A 16,664-nucleotide genomic window follows, 5' to 3' on the forward strand; every position below is an offset into this window, starting at 1 on the left:
TGCAGACGGGAAGTACTAACTGTGTCTTGCTTTGTCCCACTAGTTAAAGCTGCGAAGTGGGAAGCCTATATAAACAGGCAGAAAGCCCGAAACAGCTGTTCTCCTGAAGAATTCCCTTGCTGCCGAGAAGATGGTACACCCCGTGACTCGAAGCAACCGAGTCGACGGGCGAGGCAGAGGAGGAACAAACCGTGGAGAAAAGAATCAGAACAATGGGACGCAAAAGCAGCAATGGTCGAACTTCCCCAGGACTGGTAAAAATATACTTAAATTGGCAAAATTGACAGACACCCTTTTTCCTGGTATACCGTTAGTTTTGTTACTGATAATAGCCCAGGCAAAAGGAGGAAACCCACATGAACCATTTAAGTGGGAACTAATATCTTGGGAAGGAACGAAAACAATAGCCACTTTTAGCAACTCAGGGCCACCTGAATTCGTAGTGAGACTTTGTGATTTAGTGCCAATACCTTGTGAAAAAGGACCTCCATTTTATATGTGCCCGGCCTCTGGACCGTCTTACTGTAGGTATCCTGGACACTATTATTGTGGTTATTGGGGATGTGAGACAGTAGCCTCGGGCTGGAGAGTAACGGTTCCTGATAAACATATAAAAGCAAACTGGGCTCCTGACGGTTGTGTACCTGAACAAACAGGTGTAGATCTTACAGGTCTGCGCGACGTGGATTATGTAGCTCCACGTGACAAGGAAGTCTGTACCCGCATCAAAGTTCAAGTATTGGATCCCCTAGAAGACACGTGGTTAGTAGGACGAACATGGGGAATACGTGTCTATGCAGGAATTCCTAAAGATTGGGGAGGGCACTTTCTCATAAGAAAAGTTAAAATGCCATATGACTCACTCCCTGTTGGGCCGAATAAAGTATTGAATTCACCCACTTTTCCTAAGAAAAAGATGGTTCCCACAAGTGTTACAACCATTCGTCCAAACTTCCTATCAGTAACAGATAGAACAACTAATGACACGGTGACTGAGTACTCTTCAGTTAGGGATTCAGGAGTGTCAGAATCTAAAGACCCCTTATGGGATTTAATGCAAGCCTCTTATCGTACCCTTAATGAAAGTAAACCAAATTTAACTAAGGAATGCTGGTTATGTTACAATATTAGACCACCATATTTTGAGGCAATCGGAATACCAGATAGGATTCAATGGTCTAGTGGATCAAACCCACAAGAATGCCCATGGGATGACCAGAGGAACCATACACAAGGAATTACTATTCAATTAGTAACAGGTCAAGGAAAATGTATAGGTACAGTTCCCAAAAGGTATCAGCCCTTGTGCAACCAAACAATCACTAACACCAATATAAAAAGACACAAGGATCAAAATGACAAATGGGCTATCCTGACACCAGGAGCTAAATGGGTTTGTTCAGACATCGGAGTAATGCCTTGCCTATCCTTAAACGTGTTTAATCAATTTCAGTTTTGCATACAGGTGATTATTGTTCCTCGTCTGATCTATCACACCTCTGAGGAGGTGTTACTCCACTTTGAAGGAGACCTGAATAGACAAAAACGAGAGCCAATTACCGTGGTAACCCTAGCTACACTGCTGATAGCGGGCGGAGTTGGAGCAGGTACAGACATAGCCTCCCTAGTAAAAGGTCAGGAATTACAAAGTTTACAGATGGCTGTAGGTGAGGATTTAGCAAAAATAGAATGATCTATCCAAAATTTAGCCACTTCAGTAAAGTCTTTATCAGAGTTAGTGCTGCAAAATAGAAGAGGATTAGATCTATTGTTCTTGAAGGAAGGAGGGTTATGTGTAGCTCTCAATGAAGAATGTTGTTCTTTTGCTGACCATACGGGAATAGTCCAGGACACCATGTCTGAACTCCGGAAAAGGTTAGATCAACGTAAAAAAGATCGTGAGACGGGCAGATCGTGGTATGAAAACTGGTTTAATGTTTCACCTTGGCTAACCACTTTGTTATCTGCTTTAGCAGGACCGCTTATTATGTTGATTCTGGGACTTATATTTGGACCTTGTATAATACGCTATATTTTACACTTTATTAGAGAACGGTTTGACATAGCTAAATTACTTATTCTAAGGTCTGAGGTAAAATATAAAAGTGTATCTATTAATGAAGACAAAGATGATGAAGATTGTTGTGAATGCGTTATACCACGTAAGAACTATGATTGTAATTGTGAGATATTACCCTGTGAATGTTGTGATAAATGTTGGAATTGTGGAAGAAGGCTTGCTTGCAGTGCCAAGAATGAAAGTAGCGTCTAATAATAGTAGGATAAAAAGAAAAAGGGGGGATTGTGAGAAACTGTGGACTAGGATATTGTTTATTAAGACTTATACTAAACCCAATGTAAAGGTCGGATAACAAAGGATGTGAAATCGCTAAGGCAAACAGCTATTAACTCAGATGTCGCTTGTACAAACATGGCCGACGCTGCTTGCAAACCGCGGGATGTTCCGAGGAAACTGATAAAAGTAAGAAAAACAACTCCGTATAAGGACATGAAAGTGGGGGGTCGGCCGCGGGACAAAGGAGGGAGGACTCCTTGCTTCAGCCTCAACATCCACCAGGAGGAAAAAAACGACCCCCTAGCAACAGTTGGAACATGCGCAGAGTATCTCCACCACTCTATGAACGCGGGAGTCAGGATGTATAAAAAGGGACAGTCTGACCTACTCAGCACGGCAGTTGGCGGAGCGCAGACTCCCCTGCCGTCCAGCGCTGTCTTTGCTCATATTCTACTTGCTATAATTAATAAAATTTTAATTGGATTACGATCCATTGTGGTCTCAATTTATAACACTAAATATTTAAGTTGTTAAAATAATAACCTAAACAAGATCATATGTTGGAGAATACTGTATTTTTTGGAACATTATTTTGATTTTGATCCATCTTTTAGAGAATTGTTTAAGTGGTGTGAGAATGAAGGACTTGGTTAGGGCTTCTCTAGTCATAAAGCATGACAAGCTAGCTTCTATAACTAGGTTTTCTAGGTAATTTTGGGAATGGAAGACATTTAAGCTTTAAGTTTTTTCAACCACCTCAATTTAAAAATTTTTCTTCCTCTCAAATGTAGCTTGAAAACCTAAATCTTAGTTGGAAGCCTTGAAGAGAATGAAATTATATGAAAGCATGGATATCCTAAAATGTGGGGGTTTTGAATTGAAAATATTTCTTACAATTCCTGTTAAAATGGTCAAACTTTTTTTTCTTCTTCCAGAGGTTAACAGTTTGAGAATATGAAATGAAAGTGGCTGAGCCTTGATTCTTTCAGATTCTGATGTTTTCCTTATATTTTTTCCCCTTTCCTTGGATAGATTTTTACTTTTGAAGCCTTTTTTAGGTTTTTATGTTTTAATACAGCAAGTTTCTCAGGGTCAAATGTTATTTTTCTGAGCTTTGAGTCAGAAATATGTTAATGTTCGTCGCCTATAGTGTCCTGTTGGGACCTTTACAGTATTTTTGAGTTTGATAAATGTACTCTTCTAATAGGATGTCCTTCCTTTGTAATATGATGGAATATTATTGCATTGCAGTTACTATGCTATAATGTTGTTTCTCTTGAATTTTAACATACTAATTCAATGTACAGATTTCAGTGGATCCTGAATAGAAAAAGTAATTATTGGTTGTTTTGCACATAAACACAGGGTAAAAAAATTTAGTTGTTACTGATGGATCACAAGCATGTTTCTTATGTTCTTTACTATGCAAGATGCTGTAATCATCTGTTGTCTTCAGTGGGACTTTATAGCCTTAAAGCCTTATGTACCTGATTCTTCTGTATAAAGCTGATGGCTGAAAAAGCTATGTACTGTCACTGTGCTGTAGCAAATTTATTTCAGGTTAAATTGATTGTCAAAGTATGCTCCAAAAGCTCTCTAAATACATCTACATGAAGAATTTGACAAGTTCATTGTGTAGACTAGGGCAGTCTACATAAGTGAAATGGATTCCCTGCATTTGTCTAACACTAGGCATGAAGTAACCTCAGCATAACAGCATTGGTGAAATAACTAGTTCATTGTGTCATTTTTCTTCTGAAACCTGAAACTAGGCTCTTTCCCAATTCCAAAAACTGTTCTAAGATGGCTCTTCCTGAAATTGATAATGACAAGATGGTCAGTACTACCTTTGATTGTTGTTTAGTACAAATACTTCCCCCCATGGTATTTTCTCTTCCTTGAGCATTTGTTCAAGATTTGTCTGTTGGAAGAAAGTTTATTTCTAGAGAGTCAGGCTCTTAAAAAGTTATTTCCTTTCTAACTAGCAGTAGTTAATGAGGAATAATCAGTTTTCCAGTTCTCTAACCATGGCAGGGTCATCTGTGGCATCAGTCCCATGAGGGTAGTTGAAGCATGATCTCTGTCCCTGCATGGGTTCAGGGTTGACAACGCTGACAGCAGGTGTGCAACACTGACTTCAGCAGGACATTGCAGTTAGCAGCAGAATGTTTTTGTGGTCATAACTGTCTGTCCATCCAAAGAAAAGTTGTGGCTTTATGTTCCTGCAAGATGCAGGTAACTTCAGGGTGGAACATACATAAACTTCTATGCTGATAACACTTCTGTATATCATAATGAGTTATTTCTTATGTTATCTGAGTTATTGTTTGACAAAAAGGGGGTAAAAATACCCTCAGCATTAATGAAAGGATTTTTACTATGTCCTATATATTGTTAAATATATGTTGAATGATATGTTTTGTAGAAGTTACTGGCTTTGTTATGTAGTAGTATATTTTTATAGACAATTCTTATATATTGAAATGTTAAGAATATTTTCATAAGAGATTTATATTCGTCATTGCTAATAAAATGAATCTGAAGAATTAATCTCTGGTTTTGCATTGATTTAATAGAACATATTTGAATGTAGTGACTGTAAAAGCTTTATGAAAGAACTGTTAATCAAACAGTCCCTGTTAAATATGAACATATGCCTCAAATTCTGCTCCAGTTCACATGCTGCGTCACTTTTTATGCCTTGCAACAAGCTAGAGATGAAAAGAAGCTTCATCAGATTCCATGCAGCAATTTCTTAACTGGAAATACTGGCATTGACAGGTCAGTAAAGTTAAAATTTCCTGTGTTTAAGTGGTGTTTTGTTTCCCTGGGTTTTTGATTATTTTTTTGTTTTGTTTCTGTACATCATGATTTGAATTCAAGTTAATTTATCCCGGTGATTCCCATTATCTGGTGTTTCAGTAATTAAATTTACTTTTTACCAAAGAGGAAAAAGCAGTAGAAAAAACTTCTCATTTGCAAAACCACCACCATTGCTAAATATTACAAAAAGATTATAGTAATTTTTAATTATCCATATAACACTGCTTCATGCTGCAGTGCTATCTGGATTTGTAAGAGCAGAAGATAACAAGCTGGACAAGGGTATTAGTCCACTCGAGAGCATGTGATGACTATTTCTAGGTGTGACTTAGCATTGTTGAGGGAAAAATAGACGAGGGAAGACAAGTTACTTAGTGGGGAATGTTAGCGTGTCTATCCAGCACTCTATTTTTCACTTTATATGCTCAAAGGATTAGCTTATTGTAGGATAACTTTACACCATCTCTCAGGCTCTGAAATAAAGGAAAAAACAAAGTGATTCCAAGAGAGCTTACTGTGCCAGGCATAGGCAGGAGAAAACTAATTGTGAAAGAATTTTGTGGAGAAACTTTGCAACTTTCTCTTGGCAGTTCTGTAGGTTCTTTGGAACAACTGTAAATATATAGTACATAGAATTTTAAGCTTCAAGGGAAGAGGGGAAAGAGCTTTTTGGATAGACAACATCAAAATCTTCCTTATTTACAAATGAATAGTGACATAGGATATGAAGAGATGAGGGCTATTACTAAGACTCTTGAAACAAAATTCTAGAGTTGTCTACCCACTCCAAAAAAGAAAAAAAAAAAAGGGGATCAAAGCATCTCAGAGGAAAAAGCTTTCCCGTTATTACTTGGAAAACAAACTTCATTTAAAGTTGCAAAATACTTCAGGGATAACACGCTCTTTTTTATTGACTTGATAAAGTGCTTTTACAGTCCTGAGCACAGGAGCAGTACATGAGATACAATATGCAGAGGAACCATTCAAATAGGTTTCAGTTGATTCTTTTGATTCTTCAATTAGCTTTGTACTGAACTTTATTTTCTGCCACTACTGAATGAAGTTCCTACATTTTCCTGTCAAGTGACAATAAATACTGGACAGGATAACAAGAAACTACTTTGTCACCTGAGCTTACATACTGAGCAAAGAGAAAATGAGAGAGATGAGTTCCTGCCCTGCTGATATAAAGTGATTCTGGGGTCTGTTTGAAAGAGGTGGAAAGGAAACCCATGTTTTCTGGTTCACGAGTATGAAGTTCTCCAATTTTTATGCTGTACTGTGACTGCTCTGTCAGTAGGTGGGGCTATCTTTCTAAATGTATTCCTTAATGTGTAAGATTAAATCCTGTTAAAAATCCAAATCCACAATTTTAGGCAATAAAATCATCAATACAGTACACCTGTACACAATGTAAATATCTAAATCTAAATAGGAGTACAAATGCAATTGAAACACTTAAATGGCAATATAGAATGATGCTCAGCAAACCCCTGAACAATCTCTTAAACTCTTTTCTGATGTTTTAAACTGCATCCTGCGCCCGCTCTCAGAGCACAACATTCTAGAGGATACAGGGGGACTTTAGCAGTGTGTGCTCTGAAATTCTGTAAACTCTCTGTAGCCCCAAAACACTCAGTTGGAAAGCAAGTGGAGAGTGGATCTGCCACCTTCATGTGAATGCCAGTGAATTAGGAGGGGATGTTGTAATGAAGATAGACATCTCATCAGTAATGATGTTGCTAGATATGATATGGTCTGTATATCTAGCATCTGTCCTAAGCAATCTTTAAAAAGCCAATCAATTTACTGAACAAAAACAAGACATGGAAACCAAAAAGGGCTGACAATATGAGTAAGGATGAATTTAAGCTAATAGTTCTAATTTTGCACAGAAATAGAGCACAGATGCTGTCTGAGCAGTTGATCAGCACGTTTTAACTATTGGCCCATGTTTTCCTCCTGTTTGGCTGGGGGACTTAGAAAAATATTTTCTGTTCCACTCTGATTTTTATTTTTGGGCTGGGGTGAGACCACTGCATAGTCCTTGAGCAGGTTCTCGGTGCAGGTGCTGAGGGAGGGAGGCCCTATACATTTTCTAGACTTCATCCCCAGGGCCCTCCTGCCAAATATTTCCAATGCCAGGGTTTCACAATAACTGTGTTGCTCTGGTCACCACAGCATAGGGGTATGGACAGGACCAGGTGTGCTGGAAGAGCCTCTTCAGTCAGACCAGCCAATTAAATGGGGAAGTCATGCAAGCTTTTGAGCATAGACCCCTCAGGCTCGAAGCCTGGTAGAGTTGGGAACAGTTGTTACAACTTCAAGGTAATTTAAGGGAGAGAAGTTTTAGAAAAGGAGGAGGTGATTCATTTAGCTACTACAGCAAACTAGAAAAAACACTTGTCAACTTGTTTTCCATTGGAAGGTTGGCTGGAGGATTTTTTGCTGGTGTTAGCTGGAACTGGTAGGTGGTGTTCTATTTAATAGGACATACTGGACAGTTTTTGGGAAGCTAAAAAATGTTGAAGGAAATAAAAGCCTTTTTAATATAACTTGGAAAGGCTATGTGGCAAATCCCTTTTATTTCACCTAAAGTGCACCATGAATCAGATATTAATATTTACTTTCAACTTTCCCATTTGTAATTTATTTCTTAAAACAAACATTCCTTTATGTTACCATTAAAACTGCTCAGTCACTATTGAGTTTTGATCGGGAAATGAAGGAAAAGCTGTATGCTTTTAAAAAGTAATCCTAATTGTGTCATTTTCTTGCTTTACCAGAAATATTTAATGCCAACCAATGTCTCGTAATAGATGTGTGTTCAATTTCTTCATCAAACATCATCTTTATATAATATGAATAAGGCCCTTTGTTCTACTATTTGGAGTAATGTATGTAGGAAGTCCATACAAAAACACTTAGCTGACATTCTTTGCTCTTGCTGTGTGGCAAAACATCTTCATTATTAAAAATGGAGAGTGATAAAGAAATACTACAATCTGAAATCTCCTATGAGAGGACTAAATAGCAACGTAGCCTCTTCTACCCCAGAGGCCTGGTTTGCTCATGTAATTCATCTCACTATTATGCTTTACTTGCTGGAACCACATAGCTGTATTTCCCTCCAGTTCATTAGTTCTTAGTCTGTAGTAAAGGTGGCTGGTTTCAATTAATGATGTTATCAGCACAATTAGGCTATCTTGTGTTTTCAGAGAAGGAAGGAAGGTGTGAAATAGATATTTTTTTTTTTAACTATGCAAACTGTAAAATTCACAGATTAACCATATTTCCTGCTTCATCAGAACTTGTAAATTTTAATGTAAAACTCTATCATCAATCATCTTGATCCAAATTTAGAGAACAGTCTCCTGTATCTCACATTCACTCGGAAGGGGCGAGGCAGGGGGGGGGGGGGGAAGAGAAAGGAAAAGTGGGGGGAAATTCTTTGTTCTCTCACTGGCAAGTACTCTGTAGCAAACTGTCCCGATGAACTGTCTGTGTGATTGGGTACAGACTGAAGGAAGAGAAGGAACAGTTTGTTCCCTGCTGATTATATAAGAATACCCTTGACAGTGTGCTGCTTGCTTCAGATTACAACTTGTATCCCAGGGTTAGCATGGAAGAAAACAGGAAAACTGGTGTTAAACCCACAATTTTGTTTCTTTAGTATGCCTTTACTGAAACCTGGAAACGCTGGGTTTGGGGTAGTGGATGCTACTTCATGTTAGCCTGTAGCTCTCTAGATGTCAGAATTTTGATCAACAAACTTATATCCTGCTTCCCATGAGACAAATGTACTTGCCAATTTGATTCAGCTCTTCTAAATTTTCCAGAGGACTCTTTTTGGTCTTTCCAAGTTTTGTGATGTTCACAGATATTTTGTAACATGTTTTTCTAATTTGCTTTTTGTCTTCTTGTATTGGATATTCAAAGCTTCATTTCAGGATTGAAAACATTTATTTGCAGTCTTTACTGATCAATGTTTTTGGTGGGAAAATGGATTTCCTCTGTCATATGCATACTTACAAATATGTTCCAGGCAGGTAATTGATGAAAAAGCATTATTCACATTTAATTTATCCCATTTAAATGTTTTTAGTGCATTAAGAACTTCTAGACAGAAGCATGAAGGATTATGCTGCATGTTTTAAAATTACAGCCTAGTTCTCTTTCTGTTGAGGTTAATGGATATTTTTAGCCCCCCTAATTTTTATATAGATCATACCATGCTTACATACAACTTGCTCTAAAGAGCAGTGGCTACATTCAGTTTCTCAGCTGTGCTTAGACTATCACCTGTCCGATGTGGAAGTGAGGGTGGCTACTATGCTTGTATCCTCAAGGGGACGAATATTGTGTGACAGCACACAAAAAAGGGACTACAGCACTACAGACTGGTTGGGACAGTGCAAAACTCTCCTAATCCTGCATATAGTGATGACTGATATGAGTTGGAGATCGTCCATCTTACGCTCTCTGTCCCCTCATACGCTCCCGTCAATGGACTGCTCCCTGAAAAGCCCATGACATTTACAACACACTGGCAACTTAGAAACTTGAAATCAGGAGGAAATGCCAACACTGTACTATCTTCAGAAATCCTAGAAACTTACGTTTTGGACAAATGGTTTGTCAAGCTCTTCCCTTATCAGCCCCTTTCCCAAAAAATTTTGTTCTTTAGCATTAGTTTTACTGTCATAATCTGGATGACAAATTTTCTGCATGTGATCTTAGGTCATTAGTTTAGAATCTGGTGGTGCTTGTGTTCAGTTTTATTATTTACTTTTTTTTCTTTACGTCCTTTAATATTATTTCTACATCTTCTGTGATAATTTCAGCTGTACTTATATTGGTATGTTATCACACTTCGAAGAATTTTTAGCTAGGTTGTTTGGGATTTTCAGTATTAGATACCTTATAACCGCATGTATTTATTTTCTTAGCCTTACATTGGATTCCAAATTGTAATTAGTGCTTCAGCATTGAAGTGTACCAACAGGTCTATAAAACACAGCCTATGGATATTTTGATGAAAGGAAATTGGGAGATACTGCTTTTCTAAACCTGAAAGCTGCAAAGCAGATGTGGAAGGAATTACTGCAAAAAAATCTCAACTGGCATATAAAACAGAAACTGAAGTTTATTTTGTTTTTATTATAAAAGAAAGAACACTTTATTAAGGCTCTGTAGTATTTAAGGTTACACAAAGTTGAGTTGTTCAGGACTAGCTGTGAAACTATGTGCACTGATGTGACAATAGAACAAGGCAAATTTTTTTTTGCTTTAAGTATTTAGTACTAGAACATGTTAATTATAAAAATATGGATTTTTATAATTTACAGTAATTTTAACAATGTTCCCTTTTGGGGGAAAATGCTATAAAAGATATTGCAAAGTTCATGTCCTTTTTTTAATTTCATAAGCAAAGAATAAAACAGTGATTACCCTTTTTTGCAGTCTTATTGTCTGGCTGCTTTCATGGAAAGTCCTGGTCACATATACTAATTTCTAAATAACTATTAAGAATTAACCACAAGTATTCCCATACTCTCACATTTTCAACACCTAATCAGCCAGCCTGACTTTGTAGAAAACAGTAGATTATTATTTACTTACGTCTTACAGATTTCAGTAAAGCATTGAAGTGCCTAGCACGCTAAAATATGGGTGCTATGACACTGCTAAAAGATTTTTCTCACTTTATTTTAATTTTCAATTAATTTGTTAGTGTAATGCTACATTAGAATTGCAGTGAATTACTATTCAGTGTGAAATACTATTCATGACCTTTCAGAATAATTTGGGCAGATAATGAACTTACTTCCTTTTCATGTTTAAAGAAATATGCTGATTATTTTTCATTCTGTTGTTAGCACTTCTAGTAAGAAAGATGATGTGGCAAAACCACATGCATCTTTTATGTCCCTAAGTATCAAAGAAATTATGTTGACTTTATATCTCAATCAAATGCTGCTGGTAGTATAACTACATATTGCTATGACAAACAGCATGTACACAAGCATGGTGACAGCAAAAGCCAATCTATTAACAGAACTAGAAATGAATTTAATATAAAAGTAGATTGCTTTTAAAAGTAAATTACAGATCGTAGTCTTCCATTATTGATGGAAAAGATTAACTGTCAGATGCTTATTCTTGAGCTTTTTGTTTTTTTTTTTGACAGTATCAAATGCCAAAATAGTGGGCAAAGCAAGACCTTTTGTTACATGTCCAGTATTCACGTGCACTAGCATATGCTAATCAAAGCTGGCAAAAAAAAATATGTATTTGGTTACACATTGGAATATCTGAATAGTCCAATCATCTATTTTCTTTATAAAAATAATTCAGTTTTATTTTTGCCAGATTCAATAAACTAACAGTTTAAATACATGTTGGAATATCCTTCAGTTCAATAGCTTTTAATAAGAAAAACAGAATTGAAGAACTAAATTTTAAAAAGACACACAAGGGGCCAGACTCTTTTAAACACATGTTGGAATATCCTTCAGTTCAATAGCTTTTAATAAGAAAAACAGAATTGAAGAACTAAATTTTAAAAAGACACACAAGGGGCCAGACTCTTTTAAACACCATGTTGTATAACCAAACCTGCTTCGGTTTCTTGAACATTATCTGAATTACGCTTTCTGTTTGGAAGCCATCCATGTGCAACAGAAATCAGGGATCTCAAAATGCAATAGTGATAAGGATGAAGTTGCCTCTGTGTTATGTGAGATGGGAGCAAGGATTCTAGCCTAAGTTAACTCCTTGTAAGATGTAGTTCACAAATTGCCCAGTGAAGACTGAAGACTGATCTAGCCCTATGAATGGCACTCTCACTTTCAATTCTTCTTTAAATTTAATCACCTACTACTCATCCTGTCAATGTGCTTCCTTTTCCCTGTCTAAGTGCTGGTTTGTTAACAATAATATCTCTGTGTGTATATTGCCTCTTTTTCTAGGATATTGGTTCCCCAAACAGTTATTAAAGTTTTGTAAGCTGATTTTTTGAGTGTCCTTATTCTCAAACACATCCATTTCCCAAAAGCACATACTTTTTTAGAAATCCTTCAGCCAACTAGTGGTATTAGTAGCAGACCAAAGTGTGTTAGATCTAAGGTCATTCCTTCAAATTTGGAAGACGTCTTCTTGCAAATTCTCGCATACGGTAGGAGAATGCAATAAATATGAAACAAACACATGCTGAAGACGTTCAGAGTATGTGAATTCCAAAATATGTTTTTACTAGATTGAACAGCAAATATTGCTAGTGATTTTTATTTAAACTCTACCCTAATTCATAAGAATGGTATAAAAGCTTATTTAACTCATTTATCTTTAGACTTTATCACATAAAATTTAATATCTCTTGGTTAGTCTATAAAAAGCACTACCTAAATGTCTACTTTTAGGATGGCACAAACTCTCAGTTGAATTGTGTATACCAACATCGTACAAAACTTTGGTCAGTTCTGCAGCCTTTATATGTTAGTAATTCCAGCAGCCTGAGCTTTTATTGGAAAACTACAAGTAACCTGAACAGTTAATGGGATTATATAAAGATAAATTATCTTAGATAAATCAGGCTTTATTGTTTAGATGCTCAGGACAATATTCCATCCTGTCTGGACCATGTAATTTAATTCAAGAAACAACATATTTTATTATTATAAATGTATTAAAGACTTTACTGAACATTTGAGGAACTTTAAATCTGAGACTATACGGGGAAAGTAATAAAGCAGGCTTCTCAATACATTTTCATTATGGCTGTATAACTTGATTTGGAATGTTGTGTTTATTACTTGATTCTTTAATATTGCTAATATTTATGTACTATTCTTCACCCCCCAAATTCTCACAGATTAATCCATTAATAGATATATATTTTCCATCTTATGTTTTTTTTAGGGAGAATGAACATAAAATTATGGGGTAGCATTCAATTTTATTCAATTTATTAATTTTATTCAGTTACTAGTGTTAATACTTTGTTTGACTGCCATTGTGCCTGAACTGTAATATGAAGTAAAGAAAAGTTATTCCTTTAGTGTTTTGAAGACCTGTGTTCTAATATAGTCTCTAACTTTTAAGAAACTGTCGTGGAATAATGGTGTAGCAAAAATCAATCCTAAAATATAGCTCAGTTATGTGATGGGAATATGGTTGATGCATAAATGGCTTCCTTTAATTTGATCTATGAGGACTTACTCCACTGATATATAAAATTTGTCAGACTAAAACTTGTATAGCCAAAAACGCAATAATGCAATTATTCCATATTTATAGTTAATTATCCTTATCAGTAATGTTCTATCTTAGAGATATTTGAAAATAATGTATGGGGTTTTTTAAAGTTTCCTCCAAAACCTTTTGTATCTCTTCCAAAGACTAACCGGAAGATGACTTAACAATGATTTGAAAGTTGAATAGCTGATGTCAATTCCAAAACTCTAAATTAAGCATTTCAGCTTATTAGTCTTTTTAGACAGTTATTTATTTTATCTAGTTTATTTTTTTTTATTCCTAATTGAAATGTCAAAGTCTTTGAGCATGTTCATTAGACTTTCAGAATTGCCTCTGTGACTGCTGGTGTTTATAATAGTCAGATGGGCAAAACACACTTCACATCACGTAAAATGACTTTACATCTTTAATATAGTTACAAAGGCCCTGAAACATCCATGGAATAGCAGGCTTGATAAGAAACCTCCAGTCCAGAGTTAATAATATAAAAACAATTTCTGAAATTCAAGTAGTTTGTGTTCCATATGTTTATTTTGAATCAGCATAGAAATTGTACTGGTTTTATTTATCTAGCAATCACAATAAAATAGTCTCAAAATTGGGCTTTTTCTGAAATAATAGTTGTGTTAACTGAAAATGTCTTTCCATAAAAACTCTTCTCATTAGGGCAGCATGACCTTATGATTGAAATAGAATTGTTCTTTATAAAGAGAGCTGGGCTGCCGTGACAGGGCAGTCACTACCCTGTGTCCATGGGTTGTACTTGTGTAGAAGGATAATTGGTCTAAAGGAAGGAAGGAATTAATTGAAGATAAGGCCTATGTGTTCCTTTAGAAGAAGGATTGCTATCCATTAGTAAATCAATGAAAATTTTTCTGTACTGAAACCAGAGTACAGTTAAGAAAACACTCTCAATCATTATTTTCATATGTTTCTAATTTTCTTTTAGAATTTCTGTTTGCATGTGCGCAAGCGTGCATGCTTTTCTTCAGTCCTAGCTGAAGGGTGAATTTTGGAGCAAAGCCCAAGGAAAAACCTTTTGGCTATTTTTTTAAATTAAAAGCATATTTTAAGTGTTTTATGTAATTTGTTAAATAAATAGTTTGAAAATTTTGCTACAGAATACCACGATTAAAGACAAAATATTCCCTTATACATTATACTGCAGGGTTTAGGCAAATGATGTATAGTTCAGACTGGGTGAAGAAAAAAAGCCAGGTATTCTTGAGTACTGATCCTACCACTGTAGCTACTTTTCTTCCTGATGTTGGGAAAATTGCCCAAGTAAACTCACATTGCTTTAGTTTTCCCATCTGTATAATGTGAATAATACTTACCATCTTGAAGGAATGTGAAGAATTTAATATTTATGCATCACTTTGAAGTTCATCTCTAAATCAGTTTTGTAACCCAAACTCCAAAATACATTGTTGGTAGAAGACTGTTAGCTGATAAGAGCTAAAAGCAACATTAGTATTTTCTGAAAGTCCTATATTTTTCTCCACCTATAAATACTATATGTAGAATCCTTGTTTAGTGAAACTTCGAATCTGAATCTCTACCTTGAGCTTATATGCTCACTTTGTATGGCTAGTGAATCTATCAATATGGTAGATTTGAGCTGGATGTGTTGTCTTTCTATATTGTTAAGCCTGATGGAGTAGGGTACACTGTGATGACTAACAGCTAGTTCTCATGAAAACATAGTGGACATTGATGTACAATGAAAGAGAAAATTCAAGCAATCTCAAACCACTTTCTGCTTGGCTGAGAGTGTTAAAAAGAAACCGTGACCCATGAATAAAGTCCAGTGCAGCAAAAAATCATTTCTTCATTTGTATAGCACCGAGGTCATCAAGCAGCTCAAAATTCACTTGTATAAAACTTGGGCATGGGAGTTCCCCGCAGAGGAAGTGGAGTCCTGGATGCTAACCAGTGCCTGCAGACTTCTCTCACCTTGGGAAGAAATTAGTTTTGAAAGGTCAGTGACTTTTGTTGAGGGGAGTTACCTCCGTTGTGTGTACAGCCAGGAAGAGAGGTCCAAAACAGATGAATCTCGCAGTAACTGAGGCAAATGGATCACCCAGGTAATGATTCTAACAGGCTGTTTTCCCATATGTCACCAAGGAAATTAAGTTCTTCCCAAGTAAATCTGCTTGTATCATCTCAGGGGATCATGTACTCTGTTGGAATGGAAAGAAGATGGCTTGTCTCAACCATAAATATGTAAGTTGGATGCAATTTCATCCTCGTGATCTGCATATAACTTCTGACTTGTTTTTAAAGAAGGAAATCACATTAAAAATACTAAGTAGCAACTTATTGTTAGATATATCTAGGCACATTATTCCCTTGTATTTAAATTTTTCTCAGTCTGCAGTGCTTTTCAGGGATGCAATTTTTGAACTGTCAATTGCATAAACACGTTTCAGGAAGAGAGCAGCTACGTCAGCAGTTCTGTAGCTTTGTAATTATGGTCATTTCTTCTCTCCTACAGTATCCAGAGAAGTGAATGTCATCCTGAAGGAAATGAACATCTAAGTATTTTGTAGAGAGCACCTGCCACTACTGTAGCTGACTTATAACTTTCACATTGTTATAAAGCTTTTGATCTCTTACATCATCATAGTGTTCAAAATCTTACTGTTATTACATAATCTTCAAGTGTCATGGTGAAACATGGAAGTCTTCAATTTACAGGTGAGGAGCTGGATTTCAGGGGGAGATCCTTAATGCAAGAAACTGCTTGAGCGTGTTTGATCCTGGTATGCCAAAATGTCCCACTGACATGTGCCTTAAGTTAGACAGATGCCTTAGTCTTTTGTTGAGTTAAGGATATAGTGATTTCTCCAATTTTTCCATTCTGTAAAATGTATCACTTTCTTTTCAGTACAGGATATCTTTTATAGTTGGAGTTTTGCAAGCTGAAAAAAACAAAGTGCAAACACATTGTGAGGAAAATGTATATATATTTTCCACTGGAATAATGTGATAATAACTTTCCTACAGTCTTTAAAACAACTGGAAAAGCAGAGAGAAACTGGAAAAAGCTTCCATGGAAAGGTTCCTGCTGCCTGTGTATTCAGAGGATAATTCATTGTCACTGTTGTAGTGATGAAAGCCTACTGCATGATTTGCTATGAAGTAGTTACTATGTCTCTGACACTAACAAAATGTAAAGTACACTCAAGTAACAACTGAATGAATTTTGGGTCAATATTCAATCTATGAATATATGGAAGTACTGAAAAATATGCAGATCAGACAGAAGATGAATTGGGAAAGACAG

The 16,664-nt window shown here is 36.1% G+C and overlaps 1 protein-coding gene across 2 annotated transcripts in view; it reads left to right on the top strand.

The window, feature by feature from the left end:
- The window catches only part of SLC35G1 (solute carrier family 35 member G1), a 34,426-nt gene extending 18,126 nt beyond the window's left edge, over positions 1-16,300 (top strand). The window contains exons 4-5 of one of the 2 annotated variants that reach the window (XR_006164941.1): positions 15,873-16,075; positions 16,266-16,300. Coding sequence is in view for 1 of the 2 variants with exons in the window: in XM_042788676.1 (XP_042644610.1) it covers positions 15,873-15,887 (15 nt within the window). In the remaining variant the exon portion in view is untranslated. Of the gene's footprint in view, positions 1-15,872 lie in introns of both variants that reach the window. The other variant, XM_042788676.1, reaches the window with a different exon arrangement.
- Positions 16,301-16,664: the final 364 nt, after the last annotated feature.

This window comes from Tyto alba, unplaced genomic scaffold, assembly GCF_018691265.1.
Source record: "Tyto alba isolate M040663 unplaced genomic scaffold, T.alba_DEE_v4.0 Super-Scaffold_1, whole genome shotgun sequence".
NCBI classification, from domain to species: Eukaryota; Metazoa; Chordata; class Aves; order Strigiformes; family Tytonidae; genus Tyto; species Tyto alba.